Source organism: Glandiceps talaboti, chromosome 3 (assembly GCF_964340395.1).
Source record: "Glandiceps talaboti chromosome 3, keGlaTala1.1, whole genome shotgun sequence".
NCBI lineage: Eukaryota > Metazoa > Hemichordata > Enteropneusta > Spengelidae > Glandiceps > Glandiceps talaboti.
This window is the reverse complement of record NC_135551.1, coordinates 7,993,094-8,010,412: the sequence shown is the minus strand read 5'-3', so window position 1 is coordinate 8,010,412 and position 17,319 is coordinate 7,993,094. Positions and strand designations below refer to the sequence as shown.

Sequence of the window (17,319 nt, the reverse complement as noted above, 5' to 3'; positions counted from 1 at the left end):
TTCAAATTCTACAATATCTGTCCCTGGCTTGCGATATAAAACTCCAACAATGATTCGGTTTTTTCTGCCATAAATTTCAAACCATATCGATTCTGAATGAATAACATTAAACTGTAACATCTTATAGTCGAGAAATGAATGAATATATGCTGCTACTCCTCCTCCCTGACCAGTCTTTCTGCAATTTATTTCAAGGGAATAATTGTGTATATTAAGATGATTTGGGTTATCAGCTTTCCATGTTTCAGAGACACCAATAATATGGAATTGATTTGTAATACACTGATTGTACAAAAGACGGACGTCATCTATACAATTGGAAAGAGAACGGGCATTTATGTGTGACACACAAAATGAATTGGTAAAATCATGGCAAAAATTTTGGTTGAACGTAGTTGGCTCTAAAGAATGATTTACAACAGTAAATAAATTGTCTATGTTACTTTGGTTACAATTCATCTACTAAATGGAGAAAAATACATTACCAAAGAAAAAACAATAAATGTTATATCCAGTATTGACTCTTACTGTCTGTTTGTCATTCTGTTGATGTCTTGAACTGAAGATATCTTGATAGCAGGATCCCCTTGGCAGCGTCTGACATATATTGTGCCGTTATATGTCCAAATATAGTTCCACCTCAGAGCCTTCTTTTTTTCGTTGACTTTGTTGAATAGCTGTCTGTTAGACGGTGTCAGGCTTTCATTTATGTAGATACAGTTTTGTGTGTCATTGTCAATATTCATGTCCTTGCTCGTTTTGTTCTTGATGTTTCTCTTCCCATTGTAGATTGCATTTCGGACCGTTCTTCTCGTGAATTTCACTATAATCGGGGTAGGTTTGTTTTCGTTGTGTGTTTTGGTTGCTAGTCGATGACTAATGTCTATGTCATATTTAGATATGTTTACTCCGGATGCTTCAGCTACTTTCTTCACAATTGTGTCTGTGTCTTCATCTGGATGTTCAGGAACGCCGTGAATTTCAAGATTATTTCTTCTTGAGTACTGCTGTAGATCTTGAAGCTCCTTTTGTGTTGTACTCATGTTGCCGCTAACTACTTCTAGTTGTTCTTTTAGGTTTTTATTTTCAATCTGAATTTCCTCCATCCTTTTCTGATAAACGTCAAAGAAGTTACTAATATATTCGACAGAGGTTTGTAACTCACTCAGTTTCCTTTCAACGGTCGGTATCTTGTCTATCTTCTCGCTTAGTAGTGCAAGGGTAGACTGAATCTGTGTTAGTTGACTATTATCTCCATTGTCGGCCATCTTGGCATTGTCTTGGGACTTGGCAGCTGCATTTGAACTTGATGGCGGGAAACGTTTTGCCTCACATTTCCTACATAATTCGAGATCTCCTTGGCATAATCGCACACCTCGCGAATGCCCACAGTCGTTGCATTTCATGCTGCTGTTCTTGAGGTCGGGTTGATGTTTACATTGGTAGTATTTGATGTTTTTTACGGAGCTATGCGTAACGCGTTGTTACTCATCTGCTGACATTTGCATATATATAGTTCTTATCTTGTTTCCGATATTTTCAATATACTAGTATAATATAATATCGCTCGTGAATATATTTCGTTCACTGGTCAAAACATCTTGGTATACCATCCCCAGGGGGTGGTTTATTGCTTAAATTTATAATAGACCAGTCGTAGTGGAAAAAAAAAGGTTTTACAAGTATAAACAGGGATATATCCGCTAATTAACCGACCTAAATATCGTTTTAAACTTTATAACCTATCCGCTAATTAGACTATCATAGTGAAAACATTTTTTTACAAGGATATATCCGATAATTATCCGATCTAAATATCGTTCTAATATTTTTCAACTTTATAAACTATATATTAATTAGTTCGTAGTGAAAAAAAAACGTTTTACAAGAATATATCTGATCATTGTCCGATCTAAATATCGTTCTAAACTTTATAAACTATCGGCTATTTAGACAGGCTGTCGCTGGTGAAGAAAACAGTTTTACAAGGATATATCCACTAATTATCCGATCTAAATATCGTTCTAAACGTTATAAACTTTATAAACTATCCCTTAATCAGACGGCCGTACCTAGTGAAAAAAGTTTTACATGATTTTCATCTGAAAGTAAATTTGAAGCAAATGATCACTTCCACATGTGGTTTAAGGAGTAGACTGGCCAAATAATCATGGCAGTGATAGATTATGGGATATCGCTGCGAATGGGTATGCTGGGATGGCCATGACAATAGCCTGACCTACATGCGTGACCTGACCTGGCCTTTACCTATCCGTGCTTTGTACCCTCCGAAAGGCGGTATCAAGTATAGTGGGTGTATTAAAATAGTTGTCTGGACAGTGTGGCTAAAACATCAACCAACATGAATAATACTGCAGCTGGAATGGTTCCCCTTGCTGAGGCTGAAATGGATAGGATGGTCGACAAAACTGACGAATTTCATGAAGGGGATTCAGACACAACTATCACAATCACTGACAAATCTCTATGGAAAAATGTGTTGTGTGCTTCGTTGTCATTTTTCTGTACCTTTTCTGCCTTCCAAGGTCTTCAAGGGTTACAGAGTAATCTTAATTGTATTGAAGGACTAGGTTTTGCATCTCTGGTTACTCTTTACATCACTTCTATAGTTTCTGGTCTATTTCTCGCGTCTTTTATCACTGAATGGCTTGGGAACAAACAAACAATGATATGGAGTCCAGCATGCTATGTCGTATACACCCTTGCCAACTTCTACCCACAATGGTATACAATGATACCTGCTTCAATTATCGTCGGTGTTGGAACGTCACTTCTATGGACAGCACAGCCAAGCTATATGGAGACTATTGGCCAATTACTCGCTCAAAATAAAGGTAAATCATCAGATGTAATGATCAACAAGGTTATGGCAGTATTGACCTTCTCCTTCTTTTTGGGTTCTGTCACAGCTTTTATACCTGCAACAATAATTTTCAGGGGCCGTCATGACTCAAACACAAACGATACATCAATGTCAGACATTGATAGCTATACGTGTGGTGCCAGTGACTGCCAACAAACAGAAGGTAATGTGACAACTTATTGTAATCCACCTGACAAACACTTGACATACATACTACTTGGAATATATGTTGCCCTTGGACTTGCTGCAGTTGGCATAGTGATTTTCTTTGTGGACGACCTTGAGAGGCAACATTCACTAAAGCCTAAGGGACAGAAGTTCAAGGACCTTGGAAAGACTATCAGGCTGTGGTTCAATCGTAACATGATGATGTTGATACCCATCTCTCTCCTCAACGGTATGCATGTGACTTTTATCAGTGGGGACTTCCCAAAGGTAATTAAACAAACAAACGAATGAATGAATGAATGAATGAATGAATGAATTACTTAATTAATTAATCAATCAATCAATTAATCAATCAATTAATTAATTAATTAGTGTAGCAACAGGCTGACAATAAAACATTACACATGGACAAGTTGATGATTTTAATGTCTTCAATTGTTTATTTTCTATATAACTAATGATCCACATTTCAACTTAAAAATTTCTACATCCCCACTGTGAACGGCACCTATGTAATTGTTGTAATTGTCTTTCGAAGTTATTTGAGGGTATGTAATAAATATTATGTTACATGTGTAACAATCGTATCGGTTCATTCTCACAAGCCAGAGTTGTTATTTGCTCGTTAAGAACGTTGCCGTAAAACAGGCCGTGGTTTGCGACGATGTATCGGTTGGGGTCGTTTAATTGTGTTCTGGACTCTGTGTTTATTTGGATTAATTGACGTTAAGGTCAAATTCTGTAAAAGAATAATTAGGTTAAAGGGTAAGGGAGGGGAATCGACGCAAATATAGTAGTAGCTGCCAGCATGCCACCATGTGGTAACTGACTTCCGTTGATCGAACTTCGGCCCGCACCAACCAAATAAAGTTGAACGTTGTCTTTGGTTGTAGCGTTGTCGATGTGGTCTTCTTCCGATGTCTCACCGGTTCGATAATTCAGGAATCGGGGAGTCTATGGTATGGGGTTAACGACCCAAAGATCACCAGAACAGAAAATACGCTGGAGAAGAATATCTTAAATAATACATTTGACTTTATTTTCTTCGAGTAAAGTTTAACAGATCAGGATTGTTAAACTGGTTGAAGTAGATAGGGGAAAATTATCTCTCTATATCTCTGCCATCCGACGAACTACCTAAAGGGTGGACAACGCCGGGGGACCAAGCAAAGTCCACTCGTCTGGGCTCTGAGTTTACTTATACTTATAGGAATTACTTCATTTGCATATTGAATAGCCTTACACTAAAAATAGCTCTCGAACTACTGAAATTGGCTACATTTCACTTCGCGGTTCGAATTTGTGGTCGAAATGACCAGTGAATCATAACTAACCTGTAATAAGTATCACGTACGCCGGGCCTGACTTGGACGCTGGCCAATTATTTCAAGGATCGTCAAAGGAGGGGGGAAAGGGTGCAAAGCATGATGGGTAAAACAACTGTGAAAGCTTACCCTGGCTTATTACTTCGATCGTGGACGCGACGTGGTACGTTTACAATGGTGGCCGGCTCAGAGCTAACCAGCCGTATTTAGGGGCATTTTCAACTCGTCGTAACTTTCACAATAATTCATCATATTGGATACTATAAAAGTGAAAATCTCGACTGATATTTCTCCCTCCGTGCTAGAAGAATCGACTTTGGAATTATTGATAGGAATACTGTGATTTTTCGGCGATTTCGTGAAGAATACTTGAACCCGCTGAGGTCGTAAATTTCGGCTCGGTTTTTCTCCCATTTTGTTGCTTCGCCCAAAATTTACAATTTTTTATAAAATAGATGGATTCTTGTGTACTTTTAAAAGGTTATACATGTAGTTAGAAATAGGCAAGGTCGGTTTAAGATTTTCGGTAGAAAGCGGGTGGTTAAACCCGGAGTCGAAGGTGACCTCCTTTGACAAGTGATGTGACGTGGCAATGCAAACAAGCGAGCTTCTTATAACTTGCTCAACAACTACACCGTGCACACCCAATTTCACCATTGACCCTACACAAAAGGGTCTATGCAGAGTATCGTAAATATTAAGTAGTTCACAATCAAGCTGTATCGTACGGAAGCGTATTAGTGCCAAGTTGTAAGGAAAATTTTTAAAAAACTTTCGTTAGAAGGGGGTGGGGGTGGGGGGATCTGAGGTCTAACTAAATGAAATTAGTTTTTTTTTATCCTACTTTAAACTATTAATTTCGCCCCTACATTGTGTATGATGGCTATAGCACGGGATTTTGCATTCCGGGACAAAAATATATTGTTTCCCCTTACTGGATCCTGAGACATTGAGTTTACGTCTGGTTTTTGAATGCCTATCAAATTGTTTACTCATCCCTCTTAAGCTTGTTGTCATGGCAATGATGTAATCTGAATGGGGTCAGTAAAGCTGAGTAGATTATAATCTTGTGTCTGTCTGTCATTGGGTATGTTTGTCTTTGTGTTTAAAACTAAGTAATTATGTCGTGGACATTATTTTTGCACAAAATTATATGAATGTTAAAGGCCAATAGGGAACTTGCAAACCCGCCATGTTGAATGTTGCATCATGGGAAATGTGATAATAAATACTAATCAATTGGTATTGTAAACAATTTTGTTACATTGTTTATAACCACCAATGAGCAATTCATATTTACCCTGACCAGTGTGGGAGGTTTATTACATCGGTAGCTCTGGATAAAATATTACGATAACCACAGATAATGCCACAGTCCTTTGTGTCTGAGCATGCTCAGTCTGGATTACAAGTTCCCTATTCCCAATATCCTTTATCATGCAAATATCGTATCAATATCATTAGCAATGTTTATAGGACTTGCACACTTTGCCAATATATATGTACAGAATTACATGAAATTTGAATCGTACATTCTGTACAACTTTTACTAAAATCACTGGTTATGCAAATGATTCATTAAAATCAAAAGCTACATTTACAGGATACACTTGCCGAGACAATTGACTCTTAGATACTAGAAAGAACCATACCAATTTCCAAACACAAAATATAGATGATTTGTGGACAGATCTGGACAGACAGTCGACCGTTCATTTTGTGCAGGTATTGACTGCAGATTTATAACTTTTGACCCTGCACATTGCATATTTGGAAATCAAGATGGCGGCGAGATTGTAAAGGGGTTTATTCCTTTGACCACACGTCCTCGATTCATCACATACCACATACTATTACATAAAGTGTAACTACCTTCTTGTTGTTTTTTTTAATTTTGCTAGTCTTACATTTCATGTGCCATTGGTGTGGATATGGTTGGATATATCTTTATGTGTTATGGTACTACAAGTATGCTTGTTCAAGTTCTAGCAAGTAAGATGGCTAATACATCAGGACGAGTCATCATGATGGTGGTTGCATTCACGTGTCTACTTTCCTGCTACATCCTGTTATTGGTTATGGAACCTGCAGATAATACCTTGACATTGGCACTACTTTTCCTAATCGCAGTTTTAAGTGGAGCTGCTGACAGCATTGTTATGCTAGAGTCCGCAAGTAAGAAGCTAACTTTTGGTATCACCATTAAAAGTCAAATTGATCGTTAATTAAGTAGGGAAGTATACTAATACGCCTTTTACGTACAATAATCGAAAATTGCATTTATACATCTGAAAGTGATAGTGGGAATACATATAATATGGGTTAGGAGTGTCTGTTTCACACTACATATGTAAATAGATGCAAAGCCATGTTCCACTTTTTCCACAAGTCAGTATCTATTCAAAAAATGTCTAATACTCTCTTTTTTCCCCTCTTTCCTTCCAGCTATGCACGCATTGGTCTTTCCAAACATGAAGGAAGCTGCCTTTGCCAATAAGATCCTTTGGACTGCAGCAGGGTTTTCTATAGGGTTTGCTTTAAGTCTATTTCTATGTGTTTACATCAAGATTTCAATTTTGATTATCATTTCAATTTTGGCATTTATATCATACTTTATCTTAGAATTCAAACATCACCAAGAAGTGACGAAAGGTCACATGAAAGTCAAATCAGAGAACTAAATCATGAACATGGAAACTTCTATTTAACTGTCTACGTCACTGGTTCTGACTGCTCGAAATATGAGTCAAAATGTTCCAAATTGCCACTATTTTTTCCCCCTGTTCATAAAATATGCTTGAGGAGGTATGATTATATTATTTCCCAATATTTTTCTTCATTCAGCCAGAAAATACTCATGATGGAACTGTTTTGTTTTTGGTCATCTAGCGACTTACAATGACAAGGCCCCTTAAGTCACTACTCATATTTCCCTTGGCTGGACGAAGACAAATATTAAGGAATAATATGTAATTATCCCTCGTAATAACACTAAATATACAATAGTTATCATAGACAGTTGGAGCTGTAAACATGCTAAGTAGAAAGTGAATAATCAGAAGACAATTGTAGTATTTGTATATCTATTTACTGATTTATTTCTCTATACAACATAAAATGTATCTCTAAACAAACTATATTACATGACTCACCAAGGTAAATACAACGGGGAGAATCTTTCAGCCAAATAAAACAAGAAAGTCAAGATTTTAACCATCAGAAATATACACATACCATAGGCTTGTACTTCACAAAACCTCAGACAGTGGTCTGAGACAACACAAATCAGAAAGGGCACAGTTAGATAATGGTATCCAGCATATCAATTTTGTTTCCATTTAAAACCTTCATGTCACACAATGTCCAGATAAAGATAGAACTTCACAAAGTGACATTTTACTATCCTAGTAGGACATCAACCTGTAGAGTATATTTATTACATATGTATCAGAGATAGCTTGCATGGGTTCTAGTGGTATTTGCACTGTAGTGCAATACAAGAAACATTATGGCATACTTGCATGCAAGTAATACGTAAATGGCAGCGGCATCGTTCGTTGTACATGAAAGCGTGTCATTTTAAAGTAATACGAGTCATCTTGTAATACAGGGAGCACACACTTTTACAGATAAAAACAACTAATACTAAAATAGATAATAGTTATCATAAAACAAGCGACCTATAGGTCAGAATAGCTCCGCTGTTTGTTTTTTAATTTAATTTTTTATTTTGGTGACATGTAGAAGTGGTTCAGTTCTTCAGCTCTTCACTATGCAGTTTTGTTTTAGCGATGCAATAAAGTGGTTAGTGGTTTCATATGATGTCTCACTATAAAACACATTTTACACAGAAGTTGGTAATGTATTGTACTTTTATACCATAGTCACCATTTTATCACAAAAATCTACTGTTATGAAAAATTGCACAAAATCTCTGAAAAAAATGACTGGGAAATGCACACAAGAAAAAGAAAAAAAGAGGATTTTGAGGTTGGCTATAAATAATTCCAGTGTCTTACAGCTTTAACCCTGGAAAATTTTAATGATGAATGAAATAAACTAGGGATCTAAAATAATTTTGAGGCAATTTGAATTTCAATTTTCCAGTAACAAATTTACCAAGTCAACAACATTCAACTTGTACTAGTTGTAGTAGATATATATAGGGAAGAAATGTATTAATCGCCATATCTTAGTTTCCGTACGGCGACAATCCCAAGTACCCGAAAGAGAGTCATTCTCAGCCAATTCAGGGTTCGACACTGGAGTAAAAAAGTCACTATCTCACAGGACTGGTAAAATTGATAACGTAGTAGTCCTGCAAAAAATTTGGTGGTCCTATCTTAGGTGCTTTCGCTTGTTCACTTAGGCTCTTCATCTCTCTTAGTTTTTGCTCTACTTCTAATTCACTTTTCCAAACCCCATATTTATTTCAAACCCTGTGTTGTAATTGAACTGTCTATTTCTTTGTAGTTGTTTGTGCATCATCAACTCTTTACTGTAATTTTATTCTCTTTTTTATGTTTTGGAGCTTCTTCTCTTTTTTGTTGCTTTCTGTGAGTAGTTTGTCTTAATTGGGGGGGGGGAGTAATAAGATATTATGTGGTCTTATTTCTAGCTTAAATAGTACATAACATTTCTGGTACACATAGATCTAATTATTGCATTTTTAAAAGACAAAAAAATACCTTCCCATAGAGCAAGTCTTTATAGTGTTGTCCTTAGTGCATATTAGAATGTATTTACAACATAAAAATAAATAAATTTGAAGGTTATCAGCAGTTACAGCAAAATTTTGTTACTAATTACATGTACAAGTCACTTCGTCTATTTTCGTGTCTATGTACTTCCGGGTTGACATAAACGTTAAACGTGATACAGTCGGCCCTATAATTACTAAGAAATGACAAAACCGTTCGCAAAATAAAGTTCAGGATTTTAATTTTTCAAACTGAATATCAATATCCACTACACATTCAATAACTGGTTTCGTGTATTTAGAAATGTGCCCCAAAACATGAACACGGAACACGGGATCGTGTCAGTGTTACTAGCCAAGTTAGCAGTTTCATTGTAGGCTGTAAGTTGTATCGGTAAAAAAAAACGATCATCACATGTAGGAAGTACAAAAACATACAGAACACGTTGTTTTCTTGCTGAATAAACTCACTGAAATAACAATACGGTCAAATTGCGTCTTCGATTTTGTACAGCCACCATTATGACTGAGCTTCACTCAGTTCCGTTGAACGTGGCCGGGCCCGGGCGAACGCCAACATTCAATTTGTACAGCGTTTTTACAAAGGGAGCTCGTCAATAACCTACCGAATAATTAACTCAGAAATGTAGTTTAAATACTAACTCATCTAAAAATTACTGTTTAGAAAGACTACGCATCCGTACACAAATACGAATGCGACAAAGATTTCAACTTTACTTGTTACAGTGTGGAGGCCAGCCTTACCCTTATTATACACATATCATCGTACAACTAATTTTATTGGCTATAATATTAACTACATTTGAAAGGTCTCACTTGATTGGCTCACCCTTCGCTATTCCCGTTTTCAAGAGACACCCCGCCAGAATAAAGTGCCACGTAGTACAGCAATGGCGCGAGATCGCCTGTTAGGCGACTTTCCCACCGGGTGTGCTTTTCGAAAACTACACAACACATGATAAGCTTTTATGACACGGAATCATAGAAAATCCACCCCGTTTCCAAACTAATCGTAATTTTATCGCGAATAGACAACCGGAGTTGGTCAAAATAGCAAATTAAAAATCAAATGAATTTTACTATGACCGTGAATTCATATAGCCGGTGGTTTGAATTCTGAGCTCCCTAATATACGTATACCTATCGAAAAGATACTATCCCGTCCAACTACCTGCAATGGGCATTTTAGTAACCTCTCACTTGATCATGAGGTGCATATACTGGAATGAACCATTCTGTAGGAGGGTGGAGAATTTGAATTGAAGTTTACAACCCTTTTTCGAACAAATATTTGTCATTTGGGCGCACAATGCGTAGAATTAAGACTATAGCACATATTACATTGCTTGTTTGACGTCAATAGTGTCTTTTGAAAAGTTGCACTTAACCTAAAATCTCACGGACTGATTTCCAATATGGCGTCGGTCATAATGCTCATTAACATATTCATTTTTTTTTCAAATTACAAAAAAAAAATCATAAAAAATAGAAGAGAAGACGTGCTGACTTGAAATTAACAAAGCTAAGTAAGCTACCCTCTGTGCATCAACACACCAGATATCAAAGCAATCTGACTTGAAGTATATGAGGAGTTGATGAAAATTTCATTTTTGGAAAAAAAATCATAAAAAATTGAAAATGGCAAAGATCAACTTGACATGAACAAACCTGAATAGCCTCCCCCCAGGGAACATGCACACCAAATATCGAGGTATTCTGGCAGTTACTTTCAGAGAAGATAGTGAAAATATAAAAGTTTGACGGACACCTATGATTCACCTATACACTCTATACTCTATACAACCTATACCTAATGCTACGCTTTCAGCTTTCGCTGACAGCGGAGCTAATAAGTTATGGAGAAGACATTTAAATATGCGGGAACGGACTTGACTAGTTGCCAGACAACTAATTTCCATTTTCCCCGTTTTCCCATCTTATGGAAATAAGTATGAATTTTCTTATGTCTTTCTATCTTATTATTATCATTATGCCTTTTGAATCTGTGAAATAAAACATCATTATCTATCGTTATTACTATCATTAGGCTAAATAGAGATATCATCTATTTGCTCTTTGTACTGTGATGTACTTTACCAATGTCAAAGTTCAAAGATGATTACACAAATACACTGTTTGTACAAGCTATAATTTTATGATCCCTGATATCTAATAAGGAAAACAACACAGTATTTAATATTGAATGATCAATACAGAGTTCTAACTTGCCATAAATGAATATTACCTAACATGCAAATGAACGAATGTTGTATAATAAGACTAAATGATTGCATTGGATATTTTATCATTTCTGATCTAAATATCGACGTTATACGCTTTATAATCTTTATAAACTATCTGCTATTATATTATATTATACCAGTATATTGATGGCGCAAATCGAGAGATCTGATTGGTCTAGACATCGAACTAGCACGTCTAAAACGAACGATAATGCACGGTTGGCACGCGTCCAAATTGTGTTCGTCTACGAGCGTTGAGTTGTAGTCCGCCGTGATACTGATAGTGAACTCTTCGAATTGTCATAGGAGGATTTTCTCTCAATGAGACAATATTTTATGAGAAATTATGAAGGATATTTCGAAAGCAACCAAATCATCGCGTATTTGTTCAAATCATCGCCTACTACATGTACTAAGGTCAAGGCATGCACGAGATCGGTCCCAGCCTCGGCGCGGCTGGAGTGGAAACATTGGTGAGCTGCCCCGTTCTGTCATAAAAATGAAGCAAGTGAAAGAGCTTACACTGGCTGACTTACCATTAATCTAAATACAAATTTGTCTGGGATCCTGTCCTAAACTATCAGTCATCAATCCGAGAGGGAAATCCTCAAACCCGAAAATCTGCTGACGTAACTTCCAGTAATATAAATACATTGTAAATATCAACCTGTCTATCACTTCACCGAGTCGCGAATTCGGCCGGGAACGATCGAGATCGAAGCACGCTGTATTCAATAAACAACTTCAAGTCAAACAGGTTGTTTGACCTTGAGTCAAACAGGTTGTTTATTCATCACTGTGCACTTTTAATGAGCCGATCAATGTACAGATTATCCCTAGAAACGACCAGCAGATAAAATAAATCCAGTCGCTGCACGACCGGCGTTCACGTTGAGGTCAAGATCAGCTGTCTTGAAAGCAGCGTTATTGTTATGCAAATTAGTCACAGAGGCCGGCGTATATGAAACGAGAAAACGTTAGTTTGTGTTTAGTGTTTTGTGTTTATTTATTTATTTACCCAAAAGCACAAATGAACATTACAGATACACATACAAAAATACTATTTCGTGGGTAAATAGGGGAATCGGGATTTAGCTTACAGCTATCAAGCCTGTCCCCTACCATAGTTATATACAATGTTTGACAGCAAAGTGATATAGCAAAAGGAAATACATAGTACCTCGGAGTTCATAGTACTTATGAAGAACATACGGTAACAATAAATTGTACGGACAGTGGTTTAATTTACTCTTCTAGAAGAAATTGTTTATAAGATCGCTTAAATTCGTTTAGCGTATTGATACATCTTATGTTGACAGGGATGCTATTCCAGATTTTTGCCCCTGAGAAGGAGAAAGAAAACTGACCTGAGTTTGTTCTGGCATAATATGGATAAATATTTTGATATGAACAGAGTCTTGTATTGTAGTTATGGTGTGAAGGTTCAAAATAATCATACAAAGTGTGTGGTGATAGTTGATGGATCAAGCCATAAATAAAGGAACCTATCAAATATCTATGCAGTTTAAAAACATCTAGAATATTCAACTGAGCAAACAAAGGAGATGAGTGATCCGTTGGAGATTTAAACAAAACTGTTCGAACAATCATTTTCTGTGACATTAATATACGATTTAGATGTGATGAATAAGTGTTACCCCAAACCTCAAGGCCATAGTTGATATGGGGGAGTATGAATGTGTTGTACAAGAGTAGTAAAATGTGTAATGGTAATATATGTCTAAGTCTATACAAAATCCCACACTTTATTCTGATTAGCTTGTTTACCTTTTCGATGTGGTCGGACCAAGAGAGATGTTTGTCTAAAGAAATTCCCACAAAGGTGACAACATCCTCCTCCTTGATGCTTTTGCCTTGTAATGTGATATCACCAATCAAATTTACTTTCTTTTTGCGCCCTCTAAATACTATAAAATTTGATTTTTCACTATTTATTGTCAATTTGTTTGTATTGCACCAACGTTGAACCTCGTGTAATTGACCCGAAACATGATCCAAATTAATTTCCCCAACCTGTGAATAGGTATGAAAGAGATTGGTATCATCTGCGAACAAACGGAAATCAAAGAAAGAGGACGAGTTTGGAAGATCATTTATATACATTAAAAACAAAGTTGGGCCTAGTACAGAGCCTTGGGGTACTCCAAAGTGAATAAAACGTTTTTCCGATATATGACCGTTTAGCTGGACAAACTAGCTTTTGAACCAGTTATGACAAGTGCCCCGGAACCCGTAATGTTCAAGCTTGGCTAATAAGATCGAATGATCGATTGTATCGAACGCTTTACTGAAATCAATAAATACCCCTAGAGTGAAATTCCCTTTATCAATCTCTTTAAGAATGTGATTTACTAAATTAATCAAGGTAAGTTTGGTACTGTGATTCTCTCTGAAACCATATTGATGTCTATACAAAATATTAAATTTGTCCAGATAAGAGATGATTTGTTTATTTATGACTTTTTCAATGATTTTACTGAATAGGGGCAAAATAGATATAGGTCCATAGTTTCCAACAGAGTCATTCTCCCCTTTCTTGAAAATGGGTTTCACTTTGGCGACCTTCAACGCTGATGGGAATGTACCAATTAAAAATGAACAATTTATGACGTGAGCCAAAGGCGGCGCTATTACTTCAGCAGCATCAATGAGGAGTCGTGGAATTAAATTATCCCACCCACTAGCCTTTTTTCTATCTAAATTAATTAAAAGCGCTTTGATATCAAGAGGCGTAACAGGTTGAAGAGAAAAAATGACTGTAACTGAGGTAAGCCCATATGTTGCCAAAAATCACAATTGGTCGGTGAAATATTATTTGCCAACCTTTGACCAACACTAACAAAATATTTGTTGAACTCCTCAACAACATCAGCTGGTTCTGATACAATACGTGTAGAACTATTTGCATCCACCTTTAGAGTAGGTGGTACTTTATCTGAACAGTTTTTCTTGCCTAACACGTCATTAATTACATTCCACAACCTGGCACCCTTACTAACAGTGAATAAATCAGCATAATAAGTCTGTTTCGCTTTTCTTATTGTACTTGTAAGAATGTTCCTGTAGGTTTTATAACGTAACATTACATCTGGGTTATGCTGACTCGAGATTACCTTTGACAACAGCTTATGTTTTGTTTTTACTGATTTCTTGATTGCTTTTGTAATCCATGGATTCTTTTTCCTTTTAACTTTGACAACTTTTACTTTCAGCGGTGCATGGTGGTCACAAACATCGGTAAATAAACTACTAAATGCATCAAATGCTTCATCCACATTGCTGTTGTTATTGATAACGGAACTCCAGTCAACATATTGTAGGTCCGAAATAAAACTATCTCGATCATAATTCTTGAAATCCCTCTTTGTGACTGATTGTGAAATTGGTAAATTAATATTAAAGTTTTCAAACATTGCAAAAATTGGAAAGTGGTCAGATATATCTGTAACAAGTGTACCAGTATTTACATGACAAGTATTTATATTTGTATAAATATGATCAATTGTAGACGAGGAAGAAGCAGTGACCCTCGTTGGTAGTGTGATAATCTGATTGAGGAGAAAGCATTGCATCTTGGATATAAAATTCACTGTGTTACAATCTGACTTTCCACTGTCAATGTTGAAGTCTCCCATGAGGATACAAAATTTCCTATCTAACTTGACCTTGCAAAGTACCTCAGAAAGACTATTTTCAAATTCTACAATATCTGTCCCTGGCTTGCGATATAAAACTCCAACAATGATTCGTTTTTTTCTGCCATAAATTTCAAACCATATCGATTCTGAATGAATAACATTAAACTGTAACATCTTATAGTCGAGAAATGAATGAATATATGCTGCTACTCCTCCTCCCTGACCAGTCTTTCTGCAATTTATTTCAAGGGAATAATTGTGTATATTAAGATGATTTGGGTTATCAACTTTCCATGTTTCAGAGACACCAATAATATGGAATTGATTTGTAATACACTGATTGTACAAAAGACGGACGTCATCTATACAATTGGAAAGAGAACGGGCATTTATGTGTGACACACAAAATGAATTGGTAAAATCATGGCAAAAATTTTGGTTGAACGTAGTTGGCTCTAAAGAATGATTTACAACAGTAAATAAATTGTCTATGTTACTTTGGTTACAATTCATCTACTAAATGGAGAAAAATACATTACCAAAGAAAAAACAATAAATGTTATATCCAGTATTTACTCTTACTGTCTGTTTGTCATTCTGTTGATGTCTTGAACTGAAGATATCTTGATAGCAGGATCCCCTTGGCAGCGTCTGACATATATTGTGCCGTTATATGTCCAAATATAGTTCCACCTCAGAGCCTTCTTTTTTTCGTTGACTTTGTTGAATAGCTGTCTGTTAGACGGTGTCAGGTTTTCATTTATGTAGATACGGTTTTGTGTGTCATTGTCAATATTCATGTCCTTGCTAGTTTTGTTCTTGATGTTTCTCTTCCCATTGTAGATTGCATTTCGGACCGTTCTTCTCGTGAATTTCACTATAATTGGGGTAGGTTTGTTTTCGTTGTGTGTTCTGGTTGCTAGTCGATGACTAATGTCTATGTCATATTTAGATATGTTTACTCCGGATGCTTCAGCTACTTTCTTCACAATTGTGTCTGTGTCTTCATCTGGATGTTCAGGAACGCCGTGAATTTCAAGATTATTTCTTCTTGAGTACTGCTGTAGATCTTGAAGCTCCTTTTGTGTTGTACTCATGTTGCCGCTAACTACTTCTAGTTGTTCTTTTAGGTTTTTATTTTCAATCTGAATTTCCTCCATCCTTTTCTGATAAACGTCAAAGAAGTTACTAATATATTCGACAGAGGTTTGTAACTCACTCAGTTTCCTTTCAACGGTCGGTATCTTGTCTATCTTCTCGCTTAGTAGTGCAAGGGTAGACTGAATCTGTGTTAGTTGACTATTATCTCCATTGTCGGCCATCTTGGCATTGTCTTGGGACTTGGCAGCTGCATTTGAACTTGATGGCGGGAAACGTTTTGCCTCACATTTCCTACATAATTCGAGATCTCCTTGGCATAATCGCACACCTCGCGAATGCCCACAGTCGTTGCATTTCATGCTGCTGTTCTTGAGGTCGGGTTGATGTTTACATTGGTAGTATTTGATGTTTTTTACGGAGCTATGCGTAACGCGTTGTTACTCATCTGCTGACATTTGCATATATATAGTTCTTATCTTGTTTCCGATATTTTCAATATACTAGTATAATATAATATCGCTCGTGAATATATTTCGTTCACTGGTCAAAACATCTTGGTATACCATCCCCAGGGGGTGGTTTATTGCTTAAATTTATAATAGACCAGTCGTAGTGGAAAAAAAAGGTTTTACAAGTATAAACAGGGATATATCCGCTAATTAACCGACCTAAATATCGTTTTAAACTTTATAACCTATCCGCTAATTAGACTATCATAGTGAAAACATTTTTTTACAAGGATATATCCGATAATTATCCGATCTAAATATCGTTCTAATATTTTTCAACTTTATAAACTATATATTAATTAGTTCGTAGTGAAAAAAAAACGTTTTACAAGAATATATCTGATCATTGTCCGATCTAAATATCGTTCTAAACTTTATAAACTATCGGCTATTTAGACAGGCTGTCGCTGGTGAAGAAAACAGTTTTACAAGGATATATCCACTAATTATCCGATCTAAATATCGTTCTAAACGTTATAAACTTTATAAACTATCCCTTAATCAGACGGCCGTACCTAGTGAAAAAAGTTTTACATGATTTTCATCTGAAAGTAAATTTGAAGCAAATGATCACTTCCACATGTGGTTTAAGGAGTAGACTGGCCAAATAATCATGGCAGTGATAGATTATGGGATATCGCTGCGAATGGGTATGCTGGGATGGCCATGACAATAGCCTGACCTACATGCGTGACCTGACCTGGCCTTTA

At 36.3% G+C, this 17,319-nt stretch overlaps 2 protein-coding genes across 3 annotated transcripts; one reads left to right on the top strand and one right to left on the bottom strand.

Moving 5' to 3' along the window:
* Positions 1-524: 524 nt before the first annotated feature.
* On the bottom strand, positions 525-1,406 carry LOC144432989 (uncharacterized). The gene has a single exon (XM_078121302.1). It carries the CDS (start codon positions 1,404-1,406, stop codon positions 525-527), a length of 882 nt encoding a protein of 293 aa, XP_077977428.1.
* Positions 1,407-1,876: 470 nt separating this feature from the next.
* LOC144432576 (protein unc-93 homolog A-like) lies at positions 1,877-17,314 on the top strand. 2 transcript variants are annotated; one of them, XM_078120819.1, is made up of 4 exons: positions 1,877-3,319; positions 6,279-6,552; positions 6,823-6,907; positions 17,202-17,314. In XM_078120819.1, exons 1-4 carry the CDS (start codon positions 2,363-2,365, stop codon positions 17,218-17,220), a joined length of 1,335 nt encoding a protein of 444 aa, XP_077976945.1. In that variant the 5' UTR covers positions 1,877-2,362; the 3' UTR covers positions 17,221-17,314. The 2 variants fall into 2 exon arrangements, with proteins under 2 accessions (XP_077976945.1, XP_077976944.1); XM_078120818.1 differs by lacking the exon at positions 17,202-17,314 and having other exon boundaries at positions 6,823-9,574.
* Positions 17,315-17,319: the final 5 nt, after the last annotated feature.

Bases quoted from the DNA above. Each gene is read 5' to 3' on its own strand.
- LOC144432989 (XM_078121302.1), bottom strand. From the start codon at position 1,406: ATGAAATGCAACGACTGTGGGCATTCGCGAGGTGTGCGATTATGCCAA.
- LOC144432576 (XM_078120818.1), top strand. From the start codon at position 2,363: ATGAATAATACTGCAGCTGGAATGGTTCCCCTTGCTGAGGCTGAAATG. The intron at 3,320-6,278 runs GTAATTAAACAA...TAATTTTGCTAG, and splicing joins TCAGTGGGGACTTCCCAAAG to TCTTACATTTCATGTGCCAT. The intron at 6,553-6,822 runs GTAAGAAGCTAA...CTTTCCTTCCAG, and splicing joins TGTTATGCTAGAGTCCGCAA to CTATGCACGCATTGGTCTTT.